The 25958-nt window shown below is 42.6% G+C and overlaps 1 protein-coding gene across 2 annotated transcripts in view; it reads left to right on the forward strand.

Annotated features, from left to right (window-relative positions):
- DOCK1 (dedicator of cytokinesis 1) overlaps positions 1 to 25958 on the forward strand; it is a 278548-nt gene that overhangs the window by 61762 nt on the left and 190828 nt on the right. For both annotated transcript variants that reach the window (XM_036385303.2, XM_036385305.2), the window contains exons 20-25: positions 614 to 703; positions 1044 to 1144; positions 3071 to 3205; positions 7358 to 7466; positions 20189 to 20259; positions 21862 to 21968. In XM_036385303.2, the coding sequence (XP_036241196.1) occupies positions 614 to 703; positions 1044 to 1144; positions 3071 to 3205; positions 7358 to 7466; positions 20189 to 20259; positions 21862 to 21968 (613 nt within the window). The remainder of the gene's footprint in view (positions 1 to 613; positions 704 to 1043; positions 1145 to 3070; positions 3206 to 7357; positions 7467 to 20188; positions 20260 to 21861; positions 21969 to 25958) is intronic.

Raw genomic sequence — 25958 nt, forward strand, 5'->3', positions numbered from 1 at the left:
TACTGGAAGCCCCTGGCACTAATCTGCTTTTCCTCTGGTGCTGCAGAGCTGGGCTGCCCAGGCAGGGGGAGTGAGGACCTTGCTAGGCAGGTGTGGGGCTGGGGCAGCAGTGGGGGGCTCTGTTCCCATGCCTGCATGTGGGATCCCACTGGGATTTGGGGCTGTGGTGCAGCCCCGGGCAGGGATGCTCTGAGTCCTCCCATGGCTCAGCTCCCATTCCCTGGCATGAGACTCAGTTGCTTGTGTGGTTTGTGCTCTGAAACTCCCAAATTCTCAGCAATGCATGGGCCTGGTGACCGTGTGGTGGATCTGCAGTTTGGAAATTGATGTTGTTGGAGCATTGTCACAGAGTCAAGTCCTTGTCCAGGTGTGCCAAGTGTGACTTCTGACTTCATTTTTTCTGTTGGACTGATAACCTGTGTACAGATAATCAACTTCACTAAAAATCATCTCCTGAAAAGAAAAGTGTTGGTTTTTCCTTTTTGTTTTTTTTTTTTTTTTGCTAACTTTTAAAATGCCTTTACTTTAGCAAAAATATCTGTAGAAACCTGTGTGGAATCTGAACTTGATTTTCCTTTGAAATCATGATGAGAGCTGTGTTGTTTCTTGGCAGTTTCTTCAAGACACACTGGATGCCCTTTTTAACATCATGATGGAGAACTCAGAGAGTGAGACCTTTGACACTTTGGTGTTTGATGCTTTGGTGAGTCTGCACTGGGGAGGGTCTGAAATGTACCCAATAATGGGGAATTAATGAAATTTATTTTAGTTTATTAATGAAAAAGATCTGAGCTGAGAGTTATGATTTAATTTAAAAATTATATTTCAAGGTTCAGATCCAGAGGGAGTTGGATTCTATCATGTCATCCTCCCAGGAAATAAGGAAGCACTCACATCAGGTCATTTTAATGAATTACCAGCACAATTTAGGACAAGAACAGAACTTTTAATGTCAATAATGTCTTTTCTCTGAGAAGAAAGGGGAATGGACAAAAATTAAAGCCTTTTGGAGACTAACACACTAATTATGCTGTTTTTTTCAGGTATTTATCATTGGATTGATTGCTGACAGAAAATTTCAACATTTCAACCCTGTCTTGGAGACCTACATCAAGAAGCATTTCAGTGCTACCTTGGCCTACACGTGAGTTGGAAAATGTATTTTTCCTAATGTGACTTGGAGAATTTTTCCAGGTCATGTTATTTAATTGCTTGTTTATGTAGCTTAATTAGGAATGTGCCCATGAGCTTGGGAGGGTCTGGAAGAAGACTGGCGGTAGTCTTTGTTTCTTTCTTGAAATAAATTGGTACAACTTTCAGTCCTGTGCAAGGACTGATAGTGCTGAAATGAAGAAGGGGATGATTTGACAATTTCAGGAGTTGTTTTGTAAGGAAAACAGGAGCAATTCTCACTCATATTGGAAGGAAATCATGTCCATTTAAGATGCTTCAAATACTTTTTTGTGCATTAAATGACACTGTACCCCAGTTATCCACATTACTGTCAGTGTGGGGAAGAGGCAGTGAATGGCACAAAAAAAGGCCCATTATTTTTGTTGTCTTAAGTAGATTTTGACAGTTGGAATCTTTGCTGCTGCATTAGGCTGGAGGAAAAAATATCTGATGGATATTTTTGCATCAGGGGGGAAGACAAGTGCTAGGGGGAAGACAAACCCAAACCAGGACACCTGGGCTGCCCCTTTGCTGGTGCAGAGTCTCTGTTAAGGGACCTGAAAATGTTGATTTAAAATTGTGAAGAATCATAAAATCCTCGAATATCCTGAGCTGGAAGGTCCCACAGGGATCATCAGTCCAGCTCCTGGCACAGAGACCCCAATATCCCACCCTGAGCATCCCTGGGAATGTTGTCCAGACCCTCCTGGAGCTCTGGCAGCCTCAGGGCTGTGCCCATTCCCTGGGGAGCCTGGGCAGTGCCAGCACCTCTGGGGGAAGAACCTTGCCCTGAGCCTTCTTTAATCCCAAAGAAGATTTGAACCTTCAGTCTCAAGGCTGATATTTTGGTCACTCGTGTGGAGCATCCTGCATCACCTGCACTCCTCAGGAAGAGCTGGGGGTGGTCCTCTTAGGGCATGGGAGCACCCTTCCCTTCCTGATGTGCAGGGAGGAATTCTGGCTCGAGGTGTCCCCATGGATGTGACAGATCCCCGCCCTCTCCCTGCCTTTTATTCATGGAACATCCAGCGTGGAAAAGAGCTCCAAGATCACCCAGCCCAACCCTCAGCCCTGGAGTAAAGAGAGGTGGCCTTGGCAGTATTTAAGTGCTTACTTGAAATTCTCAGGCAGTTTGCTCCTGCTCCAACAAATCCCCAGGCAGCAGGATCTCTGTGTTGTTTTCTGTGAGTGGGGAATAATGTGTGGAGCTTGTTTACTTGGAGAGGGGATGTTGGATCATGCACTGGAGCTGGGATGATTTAAAATGGAATTGCTCGTGGTTGCATTAAAGCCCTGATTTATATTCATTGCAAGGGAGGGAGCTGAAATGGGATTATTTTGAAAATTGTTTCACTTTCGAGTTTGATGGGCTTTAAAATGGGGAAGAAGAGAATTTCCAGCTGGTGGTGTGTACTTTGAGAAATAAATTTTACAAATTTCAGCCCAAAATCCATGGGAAAGCTTTCTAAAGGGGAAGCCTTGCTGAATGAAGGAACTCATACTTTGTGCTAATTCTAACAGCATGCTTATATTTAATTATTTTTCATTATTTTTACTTATTTATAATTTTTTATTCTTATTTATAATTATTGATTATTATTATTAGTGGGTGCATCTTTCTCGAGCCTAAATCTGAACATCCAGCAGAAAATCAGCCTTACTGAGATTTGCTGTATTGCTTGTGTGTTAAATGAGGTTATGGTCTGTGGTTTTTCTTTTTTTGCTCAAGAATAAATTCCAGCTACTTATCAGCAAAACAAAACCACAATGAGTTTATTAGTTGAAGAATTAACTTTGCAGCTCCGTGGGCACATCATTTTTCATTAAACCTTTCAAAATGGAAATTCTGTGACAATACTTGTAACTTTTATCTGGGGTTTTTTTTGTATTTAAACAGAAAACTGACCAAGGTTTTAAAAACCTATGTGGACAATGCTGAGAAGTGTGGGATCACTGATCAACTCTTCAAAGCCATGAAAGCCCTGGAATACATCTTCAAGTTCATCGTCCGCTCCAGGATATTGTTCAACCAGTGAGTACAGGCACTGCTTCAGCCTCCCACTGCCAACAATGCCCCCAAACTGCCAACATTTTACAGTCCAGCAGTTAAAACTGCTTAGCATTGCACTATTTTAGAAATGCTTGAAGCTGTGAGAAGTTATTTCAGGAGAAGGGTTTTCCCTCTTTAGCAGAGATCTGTATTTTCAGTAGCAGGGAATTGCTAAAATCATCATAGTTTAGGTCTCTGGACAATTAGAGCTTGGCACTGTTTGGGGAAACTCCTGTTACTGTATTGTGTTTTATACACAAGATTTTACAGAAGTTATAAACCAAGCTGATGGGATCTTCACTTAGATTGAGTCCTTTTACTGCTTGTTGCAACCTTATTGCAAGGGATTTATGTAGAGCTCTTCAGTTACCATCTCCACCACCCTTTCCTCTAATTTAGGGCTTGGAATTTATTTCTGTAGGAGCCTTGCTGTGAGATTCATAAAATACTGGATGCCACTGAGGCTGTAGCAGGGCCTACAAATCACTTGAAAACAGAAAAAAAATAAAATTCCCTCTGGCTGCAGATTGGATTTACAGACAATCTGACCCTCCAGGACGGGCTGTGGGATTTCCTTGTGGGACGCACAAATTCACAGCCCTTGAGTGAGAGACACAACCCTCCATGCCAAGGGATTAATCAGCAAAATTACTGAATGCAGAAAGAGCCTGTGATTTGTTCTGCTGCAGGACTGAAGCCCTGCCTGGGGGGTGTGATTTGGAGTGATTAAAATGCAGAATTGCTGCTGCTCCACTGAGGAATCACAAGCAGCAAGCTGAAGCTTTTATTCCAAAATATGGCATGCTTTTAACTTCAGGGAGAGCCTGGTGGGCTCCATGGATGGATGGGGCATTTTAGCAGTTGAGTTCTGGATAAATCCATGGAAGTTCATCCACTTAAAGCATGGTGACACATCTGTTTGTTCGCTACAGCAAAGGTTGATAAAGGCAAAATATTGCAAGTGACCTTTAGAAAGATCTCTGATTTCCTCAGTAGTGATCCCAGTGCTTGTGGTGCATTTACTACAGCCTTAAAATCCTCCAGGCAGTGCTGGAAGCACCAACCTGCTGTAAACCTTGATTTCTCACAGCTGCAGGGATTTTGTGCTTTATCAGGTATATTAAATAAATAGATGTTATTAACTGACAGTAGGAACACATTTGTGACTGACTTGTTTATTTTTATTATAACTTCCCTTTTGAAAGGCAGTGTTTTTTGTCTGGAGCACTTTGATTTATTGGGCTGTCAGGTTCAGTTACTCTTTCTGTTGGTATAAGTTTCACCTCTCTTAATCTCTTCAGGGGGACACTAAAATCCATTATGGAAATGGGGACTTAACAAGTTTTTTATCCTGCATAATCCCCAGTTTAAGCCTAAAAGGGGAATAGAAGTGTGCACATCAAAATAACACAATTTAGTGGTTTGGGGCTTTTTTTTTTCTGCAGTATTTATTTCCTCTGTGTCCAGGTTAAAATCAATTTTTTCATATTTGGGACTTCCCAAGGTTTATGAGCACAGCATTAAAAATGATACACATTAACTTCAGTGTAAAGCAGCAGGAACATCCTGAGCTCCATGTTTATCCCAAGAAAAGCCCATTTCCAGCTGCAATGTGTGATCCATCATGATGTAGCTTTAGGTGGGATATTGGGAAGGAATTCCTGGCTGGGAGGGTGGGCAGGCCCTGGCACAGGGTGCCCAGAGCAGCTGTGGATCCCTGGCAGTGCCAAGGCCAGGTTGGAGCAGCCTGGGACAGTGCAAGGTGTCCTTGGAATGGGACTCGATGGGATTTAAAATCCCTTCCCACCTGAACCATTCCATAATTTTGATCTTGGAACATGAAGAAATTGTACAAGGATTGTACCTGGCAAATTCCAGGGTGAAATTCCCTTTCTGAGCTGCAGACTGCATTTGAGACCTTCCTACTGGGTTTAATTCCAGGAGAAAACTGTGGGAAGTAAAAGGGACCTGTGCTGGGAGCTGCTGCAGTGGGTCTTGGTGCCAGGTGTTGGCGGGCAGCAGAGCCAGGGGGACCAGGGAGGGCTTTGGGAGCCCAGTTGTTGTTGCTGGGTGGGGCTCTTGATCCACCAGAGCTGACTGGGTAAAGGTGGGGTTCAACTGGGGGAAGGAGTCATGGGATGGTTTGGGTGGGAAGGCGTGGTGTTTGTGAGGTCCCCAGGACAAGGTGAGAGATGAGGATTTGAACCCAAGTTCTCAGAAGGCTGATTTATTATTTTATGATCTATTATATTATATCTTATATATGATATATTATATCATTATATTATATCATTATATTATATCATTATATTATATCATTATATTATATCATTATATTATATCATTATATTATATCATTATATTATATCATTATATTATATCATTATATTATATCATTATATTATATCATTATATTATATCATTATATTATATCATTATATTATACTAAAACTATACTAAAGAAAGAGAAAAGGTACATCAGAAGGCTTAACAAGAATGAATAATAAGAACTGGTGACTGACTCTGAGAGTCCAACACAGCTGGACTGGGATTGGTCATTAATTCAACACAATTCACATGGAACCAATCAAACCTTCACCTGTTGGTAAACAATGTCCAAGGCCCATTCCAAAGCAGCAAACACAGGAGCAGCAATCAGATAATTATTGTTTTCATTCCCCTCTGAGGCTGCTCAGCTTCCCAGGAGAAAATCCTGGGCCAAGAGGATTTTTCAGAAAATATCCAGGTGACAGGAAGGGACCTTGTACTCATCCCATTCCACCCCTGCCATGGGCAGGGACACCTCCCACTGTCCCAGGCTGCCCCAAGCCCTGGAAGTGCATGTGATGTTTACAACTCCCCCTGTTCAGATTTAATCTGGGTTCCAGATCTCTTTTTTTGGCCATGTTTTAAGTCTGACTGAGCCTGGTGTGGGTGAGTCCCACGTGCTGCCCAAGGAGGGGAGGTTTTCAGGGGTGATGTGGAGCCAGTGGTGGTGTCCCCCTGGTTTTCCAGGGAGGATTGTGCCATCCTACACCTGGAGTAGGACATGTTCTGCATTTAAACCACTGCAGAGAATTCCAGGAGCTCTCATTGTACCAGTGGCCCAAGTTCTTCACCTTGGCTGTGTTTGTTTGGCCTCTGGTGTTGCTCAGGTGCCTCTGTGCAGTTTTCACCCCCCTGAAGCATCTGGGAGAGGGAGAGGGGGATCCCAGTGGGCAGCTCAGCTGTGAGGGATCTGCCTGGGGGCACAGGGACCCTGCTCTGCAGCTGAGCTGGGGCTGAGTCATTGCTCTGTGTCAGCTGTGCTGACTCCATGGCAAACTGAGCCTGAAATCAGTGCTGAAACACCATTTAACCTCAGTGCTTCCTCCCCACAGGAAAAAATGTATCTTCTTAGCAAAAAGAGGGTCCATGAGTTTCTTCTTTTCCCCCCTTTCCTTTTCCCTCCCCTCTTTCCTTTTCCCTCCCCTCTTTCCTCTTTCCCCCCCTTCTTTCCTCTTTCCCTCCCTTCTTTCCTCTTTCCCCCCTTCTTTCCTCTTTCCCCCCCTTCTTTCCTCTTTTCCCTCCCCTCTTTCCTTTTCCCTCCCCTCTTTCCTTTTCCCTCCCCTCTTTCCTTTTCCCTCCCCTCTTTCCTTTTCCCTCCCCTCTTTCCTTTTCCCCCCCTTCTTTCCTTTTCCCCCCCTTCTTTCCTTTTCCCCCCCTTCTTTCCTTTCCCCCCCTTTCCTTTTTCATGATTTTAATGATTGCTGGCAAGTTTGCTGGCTGCTTTGTGGCTTCATCAGCACAAGGGTCCTGGCAGGGATCTTCAGGGTGGAGAGGCTGTCCCTGGCACAGGGAACTGGGGCACAGCTCAGGGATTCACCAGAGACTGGAGCAGCACTGCTGCATGTGGCATTTCACAATAAAAATCTCTTCTTCCTGCTGGCCCAGCCTGCCCAGTCTGTCTTGTCTTGAGTTTTTTTTTCCCCCTGGAAGAAAGCTCTTGATTCAGTGAAAAAAGTTGTAAAAATTCTTGGGAATATGTAAGCCAGAAAGTGGCCATTTGTCATTTAATTGTTAAAAAAGCCACCAGATTTTTTAAAGCAGTATTTCCATTGTGGTTTGTGCTGATGAAACCTAATTGTTTTTCAGGCTGTATGAAAACAAAGGAGAAGCAGACTTCAGGGAGTCTCTGCTGCAGCTCTTTAAGTCCATCAATGAGATGATGAGCAGCAACTCTGACCAGACTGTCATAGTGAAGGTTTGTGCTTTCCAGATCTCCAGTTTTGCATCCTCAGCCACAATAAGGCAGTGAAGTATTTGCTTATTTGTGCTTAAAAGCTGGTTTTGCTTCAATCAAGGTTAATTCTTGGTGCTTCTGCTGAAGGGTTTGTGACTGTGTAAAGAGCTTTCTTTGAACAAGTAAATCTATAGAATTCTAGAATTATTTAAATTGGAAGAGACATCTAAGATCATTGAGTCCAACCTTTAATTGCTTCAAAACCCTCACTTTGATTTAAAAAGAGAGCATAATTTTGGTTCAGTGGTATTTGGTTTTTTTAACTTGTATAACCTTAAAGTGAAGGTGTTTTTAAGACATGATACTTAAGATGCTGCTGACACTGTAGATTCTCAAATTTTAATGTATTTATTTGTATCTTAGGCTGTTCAGGAACTTCAATACAGGATCTTAAGCCCTAGTACATATTTTAAAAAAGAAAATTAGTAATGTGAGAGACTGGAAGTTCCACCTTTCATCCCTTAGAGATTTTCTTTAAATCTGCTTTTGGGAACATTGGCTCATGCAATTGGGAAAGGGGTCTGTGCCCTCAAATGGTGCTGATATCAAAGAGCCAAAGTTCTGAATTGTAGGACTGGTAGATTTTAGTATCCAGAGGAGACTGGATACAGAAGTTAGTGGATCTTTTCCATCATGGGAAACTACAGAGACTGCCCTAAATGTGTGTTTGATAAGCTGCACCTGGAACTTCTCCTTGTGCTTCCAACCAGAGCTTATAAAAAAGGTGAAAGCCCTGACCCAGCCCTGCTGAATCCGTTGAGAGATGATCAAGGGGCTGAGATTTGGGGTAGGATTTGGGGACAGTTGGGCTCTTCCTGCTCAGGTGGTTGCAAAGACAGACAGTGGGAAATCCCTGTGCCAGTGGAAGAAGTTCTAGAGCAGGAAAAGTCCTGATTCAAGACCCCCAGTCCTTTGTAGCTGAGCTCTGGGGCTCCTGATGCCATGCTGAGCACACAGCAAAAGCAGATAGTGGGGATAAAGCAGCTGAGGAGGAATATTTTAGGCAGAGAGGCCAAGACTGGATCATCTGATAACAAAGTAGGAATATTACACGTTTCAGGAGAGCTGTATTTTCATTTCTTTGCCAAAGCATCTGTCCTGAATGGAAATGGGTAGGTAGCTCAGTGTGCTCTCTAGGGTTTCACAAACAGGGAGTTTGCAGATTACAGGAGTGGAATGTGAGATTTCTTTTTCTGAGACTCCCTTGCAGGAAGGCAGATGAACACGAGATTTTTTTCTTTAACAATTTAGACCTTGGTGGGGGGAAAAAAAAAGGAAACAAGCTAAAAATTGATTTGGTTGTGTTCACCTGAGATGCAGGAAGGCAAACTGCCTGGCAAGGACTGGAGAGATCCCACCAGCAGATTCAGAGCTCTGCAGGCTTGGGGAGGGCTCAGCTCCTGTGTGTGTAGGGTGGCAGATGAGGCTCTGAAGGATGAGCAGGGTGGGTTCAGTGTGTTTGAGGATGCCTTGCAGAAGCCTTGACAAGCTTTCATTCATTATTTATTGCTTTCATCTCCTGTGGACTCTAATTCCTGAGCTCTGAGAACACATCATTGCTACTATTGGCTTTTTGCAGCTTGTGATACTCAGGTATCCACTGGAGCTGTGCAGTGTGAGCACCAGGCAGAAATGTGTGCTCCTGTCTGAGAACAAAACTGGATGGGTGGATGGGTAAATGTGGGGGTTATTGGAGAGTGAGTGTGGGTTCTGTGCACCCTGCCAGGCAGAAATGTGTACCTCTGTTTGAGAACAAAACTATGGAATGGATGGATAAATGTGGGGGTTATTGGAGAGTGAGTGTGGGTTCTGTGCACCCTGCCAGGCAGAAATGTGTGCTCCTGTCTGAGAACAAAACTATGGAATGGATGGATAAATGTGGGGGTTATTGGAGAGTGAGTGTGGGTTCTGTGCATCCTGCCTGGCAGAAATGTGTGCTCCTGTCTGAGAACAAAACTATGGAATGGATGGGTAAATGTCGGGGTTATTGGAGAGTGAGTGTGGGTTCTGTGCACCCTGCCTGGCAGAGCTGCAGGAGGTGCCAGGGACACTGTGGGGTGACATTAGAGGCCTCATTGAGCATCTCCATCTCTGCTGGTGGAGAGGAGCATCAGCTGGAGCTCCCAGAGCTGGAGGCTGACCCTGAGCTGAGGGGTGGGGACACTGCTCTCAGGAGGAGTGAAGGAGCCCCTGCATGGGGCTGGCACTTTGGGCAGGACACCTTGGAGCCATCAGGGGCAGGGTGTGGGGTGGCAGGGCTGTCACCCTGCTGTCACCCTGCTGTCACAGAGCCCTGGAGCAGGCACTGGGTGCTGTGCTGGTTCCAAGGCCCAGGATGGGATTAAAGGGGTGCAGAGGATTGGGAATGCTGCACCTCCCCAGCAGGTGAAACCCTGATCTCCTGTGCTCTGGGGTTTGCACAAGGGCAGGTATTGCTGACAGCCTTAGGAGGGCACTCCAAAGGAAATAAAGGGATTTTTTATCCTTTCTGAAGTTTGTTGTTCCAGGGGGTTGTGGGGGCAGCCAGGCCCAGAGCTCAGGTGCAGGGATGTGCTGGGTGCAGCCTCTGGGGAGGGCAGAAACCACAGCTGGCATCTCCTGGGGACCAGGGCTGGGCACAGGGAGGGGTTCTGGGGGCAAGGAGATGCTCCAGAGGCTGGGGCATCCCTCCCATGGAGCCAGGCTGGGAGAGCTGGGGTGCTCACCTGGACAGGAGCAGCTCCAGGGAGAGCTCAGAGCCCCTGGCAGGGCCTAAAGGGGCTCCAGGAGAGCTGCAGAGGGACTGGGGACAAGGATGGAGGGACAGGACACAGGGAATGGCTCCCAGGGCCAGAGGGCAGGGATGGATGGGAGATTGGGAATTGGGAATTGTTCCCTGGCAGGGTGGGAATGAGCTGGGATGGAATTCCCAGGGAAGCTCTGGCATCTCCATCCCTGGCAGTGCCCAAGGCCAGGCTGGACACTGGGGCTGGGAGCCCCTGGGACAGTGGGAGGTGTCCCTGCCATGGCTGGGGTGGAAAATGATCTTTGAGTCCCTCCCAACCCAAACCATTCTGGAATTCTGGTGCTCTTGGATACTTTGCTGAAGTTTTTGTGGAAAATCAATGATTTTAAGCAGGTAAGTCCCCAAGTCCCTGTGTTGTGCACAAAGATCAGCAGATCTTGCTGTATAACAGTTTTAGGCTTTAATAAGTGTAGATAAAATAAGTGGTGTGTTTGGAGAGAGATAAGAAGTTGCAAAGACCTACACAAAAAAATTAAGATGCTTTACATGATATAAGGCAGATGCTTCTTTCACCCATCCCACTGCTCCCATTTGTCCTTGCACAAACTGGGATTTTCCTTTACAGTTTATCACCATGGAGCAAAACTGCCACTGGAAACTTTCTCAGAGATGTTTCCAACTTTTTGGGCTGGATATTCTGGATTTTTTTTCCTATCTGCTGGGGGAGTAGCCTTCAAACTGACACAGAATGAAAGACTGCAGTCTTGTGTTCTTAGCAAGAATTCCTCTTTATCTATTCAAATATTTATGTCCTTGTGGAAGCTGTTGACTGTAGTTGTTTAATATTTTGCTTTTAATTTTTTTTTTTTAAATTTGAATTTTTCAAGGCTTTGGGTACATGCATGAGGGGGAAAAAAAGTTTCCTCAAAAGAAAACTCTCAGCATTGTACAAGGATTTAAGGCTGTAGAACACAAAAAGAAGCTTGGAATTTGTACCTCTTTTAGGATTATGGATATTCAAAAAGTCTTAGGTAGGGGAGAGAATATAGGGTTTATAAATATATATAAAAGATTAAAAGGTTATTTTAAAATTGTCTGATACTACTTCAGCTATGGATTTTTGCAATAAATAGGTAAAATTGCATTTGATCTTGGGATGTGGTTTGAGCAGAGCTTTGCTAGCACTCTACTGCTGCTTACACCTCATTTCTTTTGCTTTTTATATACTCAAACATGTTGGAATTAAAATGTTGAGGTGCAAGAACAACTAAAACCCACTTTAACCCCAGGTTATAATCAGTCCTGTGGGTTTGGATTTGGGAAGGTGAACTGCTAAAAAGTACAACGTTCAAAACAACGCAGAAGTTGGAGTTTTTTTAGTTAATTAAATAAAATTTTAGGGATTTTTTTTTTGATTTTTTTTTTTTTTAGTGGAGACACACAATTCCCCTCTCCTGCTGAGAGGGGCTTGAGAAGGGGAGGTTCCACTTTGATTTCCAAGCAGCACTTTGGGGGTTAAACCTGCTGCAGTAAGGTGAGCAGCCTTTGGTGGGTGCATGCATTTTTAATGGTTACAAGTGTGCTGAGCCTTCCTGGGTTTATTCCTCCTTTCTGCTAATTGGTGCATGATAATTATTTCCTTCACCTTCTCCTGCTGAAGCGTGAGCTCAGCTGGAGCCTGGGAGTGATGGTTCAAAATTGCAAATATTCCTTAGTCAGGGATTCCTGCATCTCTTGGGAGGCCCAGAAGCTCCTCCTGCAGTGGAGGGAGCTGGAACCTTCTCAGCAAACATAAATTACACAAAAATTCTGACCTACACTTAAAATATTTCACCCACAAAAAAAAAAAAATTATAAACTTTAAGGTTTTATACCAATGCAAAAAAATAAAAATCGTCATCGTAATAAAAATAAAATCAAATAATATTTATCAAAATTTATCAAAATAAATAATATTTATCAAAATTTGATAATATTTATCAAAATTTATCAAAATAATATTTATCAAAATTATAAACTTTAAGCCTTTCTACCAATGCAAAAAAATAAAAATCGTCATAATAATAAAAATAAAATCAAATAATATTTATCAAAATTAATATAACAAAACATTACTAAGAAAAGCATAAATCATATTACAATTCAAAAATTCATATTTGAATTTATGGATATCAATATTTCAAATTTGAAAATATACTTTTCAAATTTCATGAAAATTTTAACATTTAACTTATAAATTACATTTAACTTATTCCCAAAACAAAATTAAGAAAAAAGAAAAAAAACCCACCTTAATTAAAGAAACAAAAAAACCCCAAATGAAATATCATATTCATACTATTATTATTAGTTATTATTATTATTAGTTATTATTATTATAGTATTACTTCATTATTTACCTCAAATAACACAATCCTACCCATAAAGCAACCAAAACTAATATTTAAATAACAAAACATAATACCTTATCTACTTCAGTATATCCAACAAAAATTTAACAAAACTGTCAAACCAATATTCATAATTCAAATAAGAGGAGGAGATGCTGGAGCTCTGGGTGCTGAGAATTTCAGATTTTCTGTGCTGCCAGGCACTGACCTGAAGAGAACATTGCATTGGCCTGAGGCTGTGGAGAAGCTTCCAAAACTGATTGATAATTGGGATTATGGGTGTGGAGTTTGAATAGAAATGTGTAATATCACATGGTGGAAAATTTAGAGTTTAAGGTTTTAGAATATAATAGTATATATAAAGCAAGATGGGGGTTTTAGGGTGGAGGTTGGTCCTTCTTCTCCACCTTCTTCTCCATGGGTTTGGGTGGTATTTTGTAATTAAGCAGAAAAGTCTGCATTGCAGGGCACAAGGGATTAGTTATTGGGTTAAAAGTGAAAATAATTCAGGTGTAATTTCTTAATTAGGTAGTTTAACCTTAAAAGACCTTATAGAGAAAGATAGTAAAGCATTTTTTAATAGAATGCTGTAGAACTTGGGACTTGTAAAACTATAATATAAATAAAAACAATAAACACCTAAGTCTAAACACAAAATATCCTCTCAAACACTTTCAATCCCAACCTTAACAAAAACAAAAGAAAAAACCATTAGGGCCCCTCTGATATTTGCTGTTTTGATTTTGTTCAGGATGGCTGGGAAAAGGCTGGGAGTTCTGAATAATCTGAATTAAGGAGGGGTGAGCACTTTGTGTGTGTAAATTTATCCTGTGTGAGGCCACAGAGCTGGGGTGGAAGGTGAGATCCTTTTTTAATGTGAATTCTCCCGTGCCTGTGGGTTCTTAAGAATTCTGCTCACTTCTAACACATTTCTCAGTGTCCATTCTGTATTTAATATTCAACATTTATTGCTAAAGCCACAGACAAGTATTTTAAATGAAGGCAGGGAAATAAATATAAAGTGCCTGAGAAGAAAACTGTGTTCATCTGCAGGGCTTTTCCAACAGGTGGAATTCTTAATAAACATCACTTCAGATGAGCTGAGTAACAAAATGCAGCTGTGGGCTGAGGGTTCTGTGTCTCTTAGAACCCGTGTGGGAAGTATCTCCAAAAGATATTTATTTGTGATTGTGCTTTGGGCTGGTTTTGCACTGAATTTAGGCTGCTTTTACCCTGATATTGGGCTTTTTTTAGTCAGATATTGGGCTGGTTTTACCTTGAACTTCGGCTAGTAATATCCTGAATTAGGGCTGGTTTTTACCCTGAATTTGGGCTGATTTTAGCCTGAATTGGGTCTGGTTTTAGCCTGAATTTGGGCTGGTTTTTAGCCTGAATTAGGGCTGGTTTTTAGCCTGAATTAGGGCTGGTTTTTAGCCTGAATTAGAGCTGGTTGTTAGGCTGAATTTGGTCTGGGTTTTAGGCTGAATTTGGGCTGGTTTTAGGCTGAATTTGGGCTGGTTTTTAGCCTGAATTTGGGCTGGTTTTTAGGCTGAATTTGGGCTGGTTTTAGGCTGAATTTGGGCTGGTTTTTGGCCTGAATTAGAGCTGGTTTTTAGGCTGAATTTGGGCTGGTTTTAGGCTGAATTTGGGCTGGTTTTAGGCTGAATTTGGGCTGGTTTTAGGCTGAATTTGGGCTGGTTTTTAGCCTGAATTTGGGCTGGTTTTTACCCTGAATTTGGGCTGGTTTTTAGCCTGAATTTGGGCTGGTTTTTAGCCTGAATTTGGGCTGGCTTTAGCCTGAATTTGGTCTGGGTTTTAGCCTGAATTTGGTCTGGGTTTTAGCCTGAATTTGGTCTGGGTTTTAGCCTGAATTTGGTCTGGGTTTTAGCCTGAATTTGGTCTGAGTTTTAGCCTGAATTTGGGCTGGTTTTTAGCCTGAATTTGGTCTGGGTTTTAGCCTGAATTTGGTCTGGTTTTAGCCTGAATTGGGGCTGGTTTTAGCCTGAATTGGGGCTGGTTTTAGCCTGAATTGGGGCTGGTTTTAGCCTGAATTAGAGCTGGTTTTAGCCTGAATTGGGTCTGGTTTTAGCCTGAATTTGGGCTGGTTTTTAGCCTGAATTTGGGCTGGTTTTTGGCCTGAATTAGAGCTGGTTTTTGGCCTGAATTTGGGCTGGTTTTAGCTTGAAATTAGGGCTGGTTTTAGCTTGAAATTGGGCTGGTTTTTGGCCTGAATTAGAGCTGGTTTTAGCCTGAATTGGGTCTGGTTTTAGCCTGAATTGGGTCTGGTTTTAGCCTGAATTTGGGCTGGTTTTTAGCCTGAATTTGGGCTGGTTTTTAGCCTGAATTTGGGCTGGTTTTTAGCCTGAATTTGGGCTGGTTTTTAGGCTGAATTTGGGCTGGTTTTAGGCTGAATTTGGGCTGGTTTTTAGCCTGAATTTGGGCTGGTTTTAGGCTGAATTTGGGCTGGTTTTAGCCTGAATTGGGTCTGGTTTTAGCCTGAATTGGGTCTGGTTTTAGGCTGAATTTGGGCTGGTTTTAGGCTGAATTTGGGCTGGTTTTTAGCCTGAATTGGGGCTGGTTTTAGCCTGAATTTGGGCTGGTTTTTAGCCTGAATTTGGGCTGGTTTTTAGCCTGAATTGGGGCTGGTTTTTAGCCTGAATTTGGACTCTTTTACACTGAATTTAGAGCCAGAGGTTCTGCTTTGCAACTGGAATAAAAACTGCTTCAGTTTGTGTGCTGAATAACTGCTCTAAGCTGGGCTTAATCTCAAATACTGAGTTTAGATGTTCCTGGATATTGTTTGATGCAGCTGCTGGCTGGGCCTCGTTTGGTTTGGCTGAGTTTAATGGAATGGCACCCAAGATAATGCTGGGTTGGAAGGGGGGTGCTTTGTTGAATGGCACAAAAGATGAAAATTAACATTAAAATAATGTTCTCAAATGGAGTCAGGTGAAACAAATTTATTGCTTTGTCAAAGAAAAGAGTTCAGAAGAATATCATGTATTTGGCACAGGGTTTTTGTGCTTAATTTGGAGGTCAGGTGTGCTGATGGAAACGAATGGCTTGGGAAAATGACAGTTTTAAATTAAGGTTCTTTTTGGTTTTTTTTTTTTTTTTTTTTTTTTTTATGGATTACAAAGAGCTGAACTTAAACCCCAGAAAAAAAAAAAAAACAAAAAACAAACTGTGGTGTTCTGCTCAGAATACATTTTGTTGAATACTTTGCAAATGTCATTTGGTCAATCTAATGACAACCTTAAGTTAGTTTTTATTTAAACAGCTACTGCAGAGAAGCTTTTGTGACACTTATTTTTGTCATTCCATTTATAAACCCAAGAATGGGATAATTTTCCATTGTTACAAGATTCTTTTTCTGTCCTGCTTGCTTTTCACTCACCAGTGACCTACTGTATTTATCACACAGGTGATTTCACTTTTTTATTAACAAATCTCACCATATTCTCAACTGTGTAACAAACAAAAGGAAATGAATAAAACTCATTTTTCTATTAGCAGTTATATCAGAAGTACTTTAAGGTACTTAGCAAGATTTCCTGTCTTATTTTAATGTTTTTTTATTTGCCTGATGACACACAAAAAAGGCTTTTACTTGTCCTCTCTTCCTTTTGTGAAGAAATTAAAAACTCCAGAAATTTCCTTGGAAAGCAGCTCCTCCTGGTTGTTTTAGCAGTTGGGCCACTTTCTGTCCCAATAAATAAATGAGGCTTACTCTTATTTATATATGCAAGTGTCAAAGTGAAGTTTTTTGAGGTTTTACCCACCCAGCAAAAAACTGCAGGAAAAATTCCTTTTGGAGAATCAGGATAAATAATTCAGATAAACTTTTAGTCATAGAAACTCTTTGAACTTCTAGATCTGGGCAATGTGCTAATTTTCCTCATGGTAGATCCCATTCTTTTCCCGTTTTTGGTTCGTTTCCTGTCTGGAAATGAACTATCAGTGAGAAAAGAGCAGTGTGGGCAGTGCAGGGGACTCTTCATTGATGTGCAGACCCGTTGGCAGTGACAATTCCATTGCTCCTCATCTTATTTATTCTGGCCTTTTTGAAGGGCTTTTTTATTTTCCCCCTCAAATGATCTTTTGATACCAACACTGAGTTGGTTCCTTCCACACAAACCTGACTTCCCTGCCAGCTCTGGACAAGTTCAGGAGAGCACAATTAGCTGTTCAATTAATTGATGTTCAGAGAGATCACTGTTGGAAAGAACAATTCCATTGCTCCTGATCTTACTTATTCTGGCTTTTTTTACCACATCTCTGAAGGGTTTTTGCGCTCAAATGATCTTTTGATACCAACACTGCATTTGTTCCTTCCACACCCACACGAATTGGCTGCCAGTTGTGGAGGGTTTAGGAGAGCACAGTCAGCTGTGAGGTCATTTGGAGCCCACCAATGAATTTATCTGACATTTCTCAAAGGCTCCTGCTCTGGACAGAGAGCAGGTTGGGATGATTTAGGAAATGAGTTGCAATTAGTCCATGGAAGGATAAATCCTGGGAATTGCCATCCCCTGCGTTGGCTGTGCAGAGAACTGTGCCCATCAATTATTGCTTAATTTATTCCATTTAAGGCAAAGCTTTGACTTTTCTGGCCCTGAGTATTTCCACTTAGTGAGTTGTGTTTCTTGGCCCAGTTAATTGCCTTTTTCCCAGTTTTTAAAGGAATCCTTGAGGCACTGAGCAGCTCCATGGCTTCTCTTGGCAGCTCCTGCTCAGAGGGAGTGTCAGCTCATGGTTCTTCCCAAACTTTCTGTGGAATAATTCCTTTTACACACAGCTGTGGTGTTCATGGAGGGGAAATTAGCGTGTGTTTGTGTGGTTGGGATGTAGAGGATGAGCCACAGCATCTCTGCCTTGGCTGCAGGCTGCCATGGCCTCGCTGATGTCATGCTGAGCCATGTGAATCACAGCCTGGGTAAAAAAATAAAATCCCAATAACACCCCACAGCCAACAGAGCAGTGAGTGAACGAGGAAATTCAACTCAGGGGGAATATATCCATTATTTATGCCACACACTGGCTCATTGCTGCTTTCACTCCTTTTCATCCTTCCCCTTTGCTGCTTTATTTGTGTGCTTTGTAGTACTGGAAATGACTGATTTTGTGACTTGATAAGGGTGGGAATAATCTGTCACTGGTTTTGCACAAAGAGAGGAGCCCCTTGGGGCAGTCAGATTTTTATTGCAGCCCAGCTTGAAACCGTGTGTAATTATTGAGTGCGTGTGTGAGACTGATCTTGCCAGCTTTGGGTGTGCTTCTCATGTGATCGCAGGGAAATTGCTGCAGAAAACTGCTGGAGTGAACACTGAGGTTCCTCACTACTCTGGTTTGTTAGTGCTGGCTGGAGTTTACAGCTGGTTAAGGCATCCCTGTGTAACCATGGAATTAAGATTTTGGGTTTCATTTGCTGTGTGCTTCTTGTGGAAATGAGGAATTGGAACCTTTGTCCAGTGCTGATCAAGAATGAAAAGTAATTAATTTAATTTCTTTCAATTGGAGAAAACCCCCCCCAAAGAAAATGCTTATTTTTTTCCTGATGTTACGTGGAAAGACAAGAGCGGGGTTTTTTTATCTGCTGCATTTCATATTCCTCATTTATGCTGGGAATAAATTCCTTGCAATGCTGGGAATAACCAGCATTGCAATGGAGCTACTGCTCACAGAAAATCTACTTCAGCTGCAGCTTGAGCAGAGTAAGATCTACAGCAAGAGCTGCCCTTCTACGTGATTTAATACCAATAAAAAATTGTTTTAGTAGCCCTTTGGCTTGGACAAATACAGATTTAATCACGGGGCTGCACAGCCTCATAGTCTGATCATCCTGTCACATAATTGAGCCAGCTGAGGTGGGAAGTTGGGAAATATACTTCCACAATCTTCTTTAAATCTCCAGAATTAAACTTTAATTGGTTTGTCCATAAAGTAGACCCTCAGTTGCTGCTAATTGTTGCAGCTCCAAGCTGTAAATGGCTGTTGTAAATAGCTTTACCTCACAGTAGTTCACGAGAGCCGTTCAAGTGTTAATTTTTACCCTCGGTGTGAAATTTTAATTCAAGATATAAAATGCAAGCTCTCTTTTAAGATGTGTTACTAAACATTTATGGCTCTGTGCATGTGAATGATCAGCAAATAAACCCCCATTGCTGCCTGTGCTTCCTGACTGGTCATTAGAGCCCTCATCCCTCAGTGCTCCCTTTGCAGAATTCCGGGGTTCCCAGCTCAGGAGTCCTTCCAGCAGGTGAGGGATGGTTGGTGGTCCAGCCTCAGTGGGTTGTGACTGAGAATTGGCTGCTCTGAAATCTGCGTCCAGCCCAGGGACAGGCTGGGGGTTCCCTCTGGGGAGGGGTCTTGGCCTTGGTGGCCTCTTGAGGTTCTCCTTGGGTGTCACCAAAGCATTGGCTTGCTGCTTTTGAGAGCTGTGGGGCTGGGTGTGGAATGACAGGGATTGTGGCAGGAAAGGGGAGCTCTTGGGAAAGAAAGGGGTTGGGCTTGTGTTGGTTCCTCAGGACTGTTCCCCTGTGGCTCCTCTACCTGCAGAAACACCTGGGATGGGAAATGTGTGTCCAGGCTGGGGGGTGGAAATTGCAATCATTGCTCACATCACAGAGTGACAGAGGGGGTTGGAAAGATCCGAAAATTCACCCAGTGCCACCCCTGCCCTGCCAGGGACACCTCCCACTGTCCCAGGTGCTCCAGCCCCAGTGTCCAGCCTGGCCTTGGGCACTGCCAGGGATCCAGGGGCAGCCCCAGCTGCTCTGGGAATTCCATCCCAGCCCCTCCCCACCCTCCCAGGGAACAATTCCTGCCCAAAATCCAATCCAGCCCTGCCTCTTCTCAGGCAAAAATGCACCTGTTATCAAACAATTTGATTTACTTGATTAAATGCAGGTAAGGCTGACAAATCTGGCTGCTCTGGTTTACATTTCAATTACTCTGAGTTTTTTCCCTAGTCTGGTGCTCACTGCAATACCTATGAATTGTTCCTAAGAAAAAGATAAAATGAGTAAAAATCCCTACAAACAGTTAAAATATTAACCATCTGTTTGTATCTTCCCAGCTCTTTCATGTGCTGTGCAGTGGCAGCTCCGAGTTCAAGGGGAATTGGGAAGAGCCAGGGTTTCATGAGTGGCTACCAAGAATTTACTGCAGGGAAAAAATGCTAATCTTTTTTGTTTAATTTTTAAGCAGTGGAGTGAAAATTAAACCCAAACAACTCTAGCATGGCTGAGGAGGAGGATGAGAAAGTGCTCAACACAAGATGGGGATAAAGGGATTAGAAGAACCAAAAGGTTTCTATAAAATGTTGGAAGGAGCTTATAAATCTCTAATTTTGTTCTAGGTTTCCCCAGGTTATGAACATTTCATGCCTCTGTCTTATTTTAAATCAGTTTGAAAGTTTAATTTTTGCTGAGTTTCAGCTCAGGTGTCACAGAAAATGGTGAAACCAAAGCAACCTCCTCGTGAGGGATTCTCTTCTTGCAGTCTTTGCATCACCTTTAAACTCTTTAATTTTGTAAATTTGGGTTTTTTGGTGTTTTTTTTTTTAGGGTGCAGCACTTAAATACTTGCCAGCAATTGTCAATGATGTGAAATTAGTGTTTGATCCAAAGGAACTCAGGTGAGTAGAGTTAATTAAGTGTGGAGTGCTAATTTTATTTTCTAAAGATATATATAAAATATACACACAAATATATAACATACATATAGTATATATATATGCATAAAAACATACACTATAGATTTCATTTTTACATGTTACTACTATATATAAAGATACGAAAATATATAAAAATATAGAAATAGATACTGAGACAGTGAAATATGGATCACCTGAGAAGTTTTATCACTTTGGTTTATTGCATTTTTTTTTTGTCCCTTGCAGGTATTTTCAAGGGTTACACAAAGAGCCTGTTTTTAAAAAATAATGTCTAACAAATACCTGACAAACTTTACAGTACAAACCATTAGCAAGAGTTATTAATCAGGCAGCTGCCATCAAAAGTCTTAAGCTGGACCATGATGCTTCACTATTTGATGTATAAATTTCATGTAAATAATAAAATAAATAATTCAGTGATTCAGTTGCTGGATTGATGTCTCAGTAGCTCATAAACATGGCAGTGTTGTTAGTAAATAAAAAGGACAATGACAGGATATTTAAGAAAAAAAAGTAGAAGAACCAAATAAAATCTGGTATTTCAGCAGAACTTTTAGCTTAAAGAGAAAAATATTATTTTATTTTTTATGGTGCAGTTTACAAACTGAAAAAAACATTTTAAATCTGACTTTACTGCACAAACCCTTCTAAATTTTGTCTAGCTAAATTTTATGGTCTTGGTATGTCAGAAGGAGGAAAAGAGATAAAGCAGGGGTAAAATAAATAAATACAGTCTTAGTCTAACATTCCAGTGGCCTGAGGAACCTGGCATTTACCTTCTCCTTGCCTGGGGACTATGAAGTGTTTTACATCTACACTTCCCTGGGCTTAGCAAATCCAGATTTGTAGAGTTTCTGGACTAAATAATAATTTTGATATGTGACAGCAAAATTCCTGGGAAAAGAGAAAGGAAAATGCAGGACTTGGCCTGTTTTTGCCCAAATATTACATTTTTTCTATGGTATCACCAATCAAAATTACAATTAAGTACTGGGAGTATTTAAATTGAGGTTGACTTAAATCTCAATAGGAAAAGCAAAGAACCCAAGATTCTAGGAGGGGATGGAAAAGTACTGAAAAGTCTTGTCAATATTAGGTGGGAGCTCAGCTGATGAGTGTGATGGTACCTTTTCTTAAAAGGTCAATTTCTGGGGGTTTTTAATTATTATTTTTTTTTTTTTGTTGGTAGCTTACAATGTTAATTATCACCTTATTTTTGGCCTCCATAATCACGAATGTGCTGATTAATGTGAAGCGCAGACAAGGAAAACTTGAAACCCAAAACCTTAAATGAAACATGGACAAAGAGTCTAAAACTGAGATAAAAGGGAGGGGAAAAAGAAATTACATTAAAAACGAAAGAAATTTGTTGAAAACTATCCATGATTCTCTGATTATATTTTTTTTAATATCTCAAAAAAATTGAGCTTGCTCATCCCGGAGCAGGAAGTTGTGTGTCAGGTTCTTTATGATGATTGCGTCCAGTTGTTTTTTTTCCCACGGATTTTTAATGGGTTTTTTGATGGATTATTGAGTGGAGTTTTGCTTTCCCTGTGTGTGCAGCAAGCTCTTCACCGAGTTCATCCTCAACGTGCCCGTGAGCCGCCTGACCATCCAGAAGCTCTACTGCCTCATCGAGATCGTGCACAGCGACCTCTTCACCCAGCACGGTGAGCAGGCACCATCCCAGGCTCTGCTCCCTGTCCCTGTGCCCTGCCCGCTCCCTCCTGCCGTCCCTGTGGAGCCTGGCACGTCTTAAGGGTGTTCCCTTGGAAAGACAAGACGGAAAATCCAAACCCAAGACTGGTTAGGGTGGGAAGGGACCTCAAATCCAGTGCTGCCCTTGGCTTGGTGGGCACCTGTCACTGTCACCATTGATAATGGAGGGATTGCTGGGTTTGGGCTTCCTTTTTCCTCCTCTGTAGAGGTTGGGATTGAAGGCACTTGAGAGGCTGTTCAGCCTCAGGTGTTTATTGTTTCTTATCAATGTTACAGTCTCACTGCACTGAGTTCTGCAGTGCTTGGTTAATAAGGCACAGAATGGCCAACTATCTCCTGTTACAAGGCCCTTTAAGGCTAAACTGTCCAATTAAGAAATGACACCTAAATTATTTTCACTTTTAACCCAATAACTAATCCCCTGAAGTCCACACTGTGGACGTTTCTGTCCAATTACACAAAACCTCCCAAACCCATGGAGAAGAAGGTGAAGAAGAAGGACCAGCCTCTGCCCCAAAACCTCCATCTTGCCCCATATATATTGCTATATTCTAAACCCTTAAACTGTTAAGTTTTCCACCCTGTGACATTACACACTCCTATTCAAGCTCCACACCCACAATCCCAGTGCTATCAATCAATTTTGGAGGCCTTCTCTATGGCCTCAGGTCAAATGCAGTGTTCTCCTGGGGGTCAGAGTTTGTCAGCACAGAAAACTTAAAATTCTCAGCATCCAGAACTCCAACAAGGGATGGGACTATTTTCAGGCTAAGAAGGATTTATTGCTCAGACAAACATCAGTCTCAGAGTCCCCGAGATTTCAGAGGAGCAAGCATTCAGCCATAGCTCAAGAGCAGTCACAAGTTCTTTGTTACAAGGCACTCTAGAACTTTCTAACCCAATGGACAGGTGCCACAGGGTTTATTTTGCTTTTCTGACCCATCACCTTTACTCACTTCTGCTGCACTGAGGATACTTTTGTCCAATGGGCTCCTGTCTCACAGGCACACATCTGCTTCTGTTCTGACTTCTGAACTCTCAGTTTATTCCACACAACCCCACCCCTACATTATAAACCCTTCACCACCTTATCAGTGCAGTTTCTCCCTTACTTCAGGCATATTCTTACTTACAACTATAGAAATATGAGTTTATGATTTTTCTGCTTAATATCTGTGTATTGTATTTTTACATCAATCCAAGGCTGCAGATCAAACCCTTCAGTGTCTGTGGGAGTTTCTGTTTTTCCAACTCCCACAGGCACCTTCCATTATCCCAGGCTGCTGCAATCCCATCCAGCCTGCCCTTGGGCATGAGGAAGATCCTAATTGATGCTGCAGGTTACAAATGGTGAAGAAGTAAAAGTGCAAAATTACAAAAAGCTTGGGATTGGTAATTTTAAAAGGGCACAAAGCAGCCAGGTTATTGGGCTCTGTTGTAACTTTGTGCTGGGGTTTATCAAAAATCATCAATTCAGCTTTTGTGCTCAGTGAAGTTGTGTGGGGAAAATGGAGCTTTGGGATGTCCTCTGTGCCTTGGAGCCGTTCCCTGGCTGAAGGAAAGCAGAAACCTTTCAGAGGGTGCTGTTCATCCATGCCTTGTTATTTTCTGCTTTCCCATTAATGGGCCAGTGAAAGATAAGCTCAGGCACTTGTCCTACAGATTTCCTCCTTTGAGGTGAAGCACTTGATTCTTTTTCAGGCTGGCTGCAGGTTAAACTGACCCAAACAAAGTGTTTGTGTGCTGTCAGGGAAGGTAATGAGGGAGCAAATAGGCACTGCTTCAGTGGGAAAGGAGATTTGGGAGGATTCTGCTCTCAGATCACAAAAGCTGAGACTGCTGAGTGCTGATAAAACAAATTTTGCTGGTTCCAGTTTAAATAATCTTGGTGGATTGGCATTGTAGTGGTTTTATACCACTCTTACAATCTCTGAAAAACAGTTAGCCATGTGTGTCACCATGTGTAGAGATTTGGTAGAAGCAGCAAGTCCAGACTTTATCTTCACTTCTGAAATGATTTGAAAGTATTCAGCCCTGCAGTGCTGGATTTTCAAGAAGTGAAAGGAGGAATGCAAGTGGAGTTGCTGGTGTTGGGGCCTGGGTAAAATGGTGTCCTCAAGAATAATTTAATGTTTCCTGGGTAATTTAATGTTTCAATGAAATTTAATGTTTGTGTTACTCATTTGCTTCATTCATTCTCAGCTCACTTTATAATAATTTTCCCTTCTCCTGGCTGCTCTCAGGTTGCCAGGACTTTGGGGCAGAAGTCAGTAGTATCAGGGATCATCCTTTGCTCTCCTTGGGAGGAAGAAATGGAGATAACTCAGCTAAAACAAGAACCTGAGTGTAAAACACACTCCTGAGAAAGGCTGTGGTGCATTTCCCATATTAATCTTTGCCCTCCCTTATTGAAGCAGTTCCATTTTCAGAGGGAGAGGTAGGAATTGTGTGGGGCTGGTTTGTTTTTTAAACCTGACTCCCAGACTCAGCCCTTCAGGATGCAGGGAATGGTGCAGTCCAACATTATTGAGCTGCTGAGACATTTCAATGGATCTGTGTTAATGGGAGGATGATTAATCAGGGCCCAGGGCAGGTTTGCTGACAGATCTCTGCTGCTTAATGGCTCTGAGATCTTATCAGGAGGCTCCTCAGCTGGGTTTTCCTGTCACTGCCTGTTAGGAATGTCCTAAATCCAGCAGCATTTGGTGGGGCTGGGATGGGATTCCAGGCACCTGCACTGACCCAGAGCACTCTGGGGTTCCCAAGGGTGTCTGGGGGTTTTTATTCAATAAACAAAGTGTGGCTGTAAAGGCTTCTCTTGGCATTGGTATCACAGGATCCCAGACTGGGTTGGGTTGAGTTGGGTTGGGAGGGACCTTAAATCCCATCCAGTGCCATGGCAGGGACACCTTCCAATGTCCCAGGTGCTCCAAGCTGGCCTTGGGCACTGCCAGGGATCCAGGGGCAGCCACAGCTGCTCTGGGCACCTGTGCCAGGGCTGCCCACCCTGCCAGGGAACAATTCCCAATTCCCAATCTCCCATCCAGCCCTGCCCACTGTCAGTTTAAAGCCATTCCCTGGGTCCTGTCCCTCCATCCTTGTCCCCAGTCCCTCTGCAGCTCTCCTGGAGCCCCTTCAGGCCCTGCCAGGGGCTCTGAGCTCTCCCTGGAGCTGCTCCTGTCCAGGTGAGCCCCCCCAGGTGTCCCGGCCTTTCCTTACAGGAATTCACAGAATTCCCAGAATCACTGGGTTGGAAGAGACCTTCAAGATCATCGAGTCCAGCCCAGCCCCAACATCTCCACTCAACCCAGGCACCCAGTGCCACATCCAGGCTTTTATCAAAGAGGAGAGGGGCTCCATCCCTCTGATCTTCTCACTGTAATTCTTCATCCTGATCATTCTCTGAAGTTTCATAAACATTCAAATTCACTTGAAAATAAATCAAACCTCTCTCCACAGCCTTTTTAAAATTTAGATTTTCCTGTCCCTCACTCTGTGGGTTGGAGTTCATTACTAAAATGTTTTTGGCTGCCCCTCCTGCTTCTCACTGATTGAGGAATTTTAAACTGATAGGGAATAATTCTGTATAAGCTCTCAACTAATCCTGGATCCTGTTGCAAAAATGAGATTTTCTTTTCTCATTTTGTGATTTTCTTTTCTCATGATTGTGGACTTAGGGAAGGCTGCAAATGCACAGAAAATTTCATCAGCCTGGTGCTGGTGGAGAAAAAAGGCTCAAATTCTGTGCTTGGACAGGTCAAGGAAGATTTATTTGTGTCTCCAGAGGAATTTAAAATTCAAAATACATGAATTTGTGAAGCTTGAAGGATTTGGGGGTGAGAGGGGAGTGTGTGTGAAGCAGTTTGCTGAAGCATTTTGATTTAGTGATGTTGTCGAGTGTTGGATGATTCACTGGGAGATCTGGAGAGTTTGGGACCTTG

This window comes from Molothrus ater, chromosome 8 (assembly GCF_012460135.2).
Source record: "Molothrus ater isolate BHLD 08-10-18 breed brown headed cowbird chromosome 8, BPBGC_Mater_1.1, whole genome shotgun sequence".
Lineage (NCBI taxonomy): Eukaryota > Metazoa > Chordata > Aves > Passeriformes > Icteridae > Molothrus > Molothrus ater.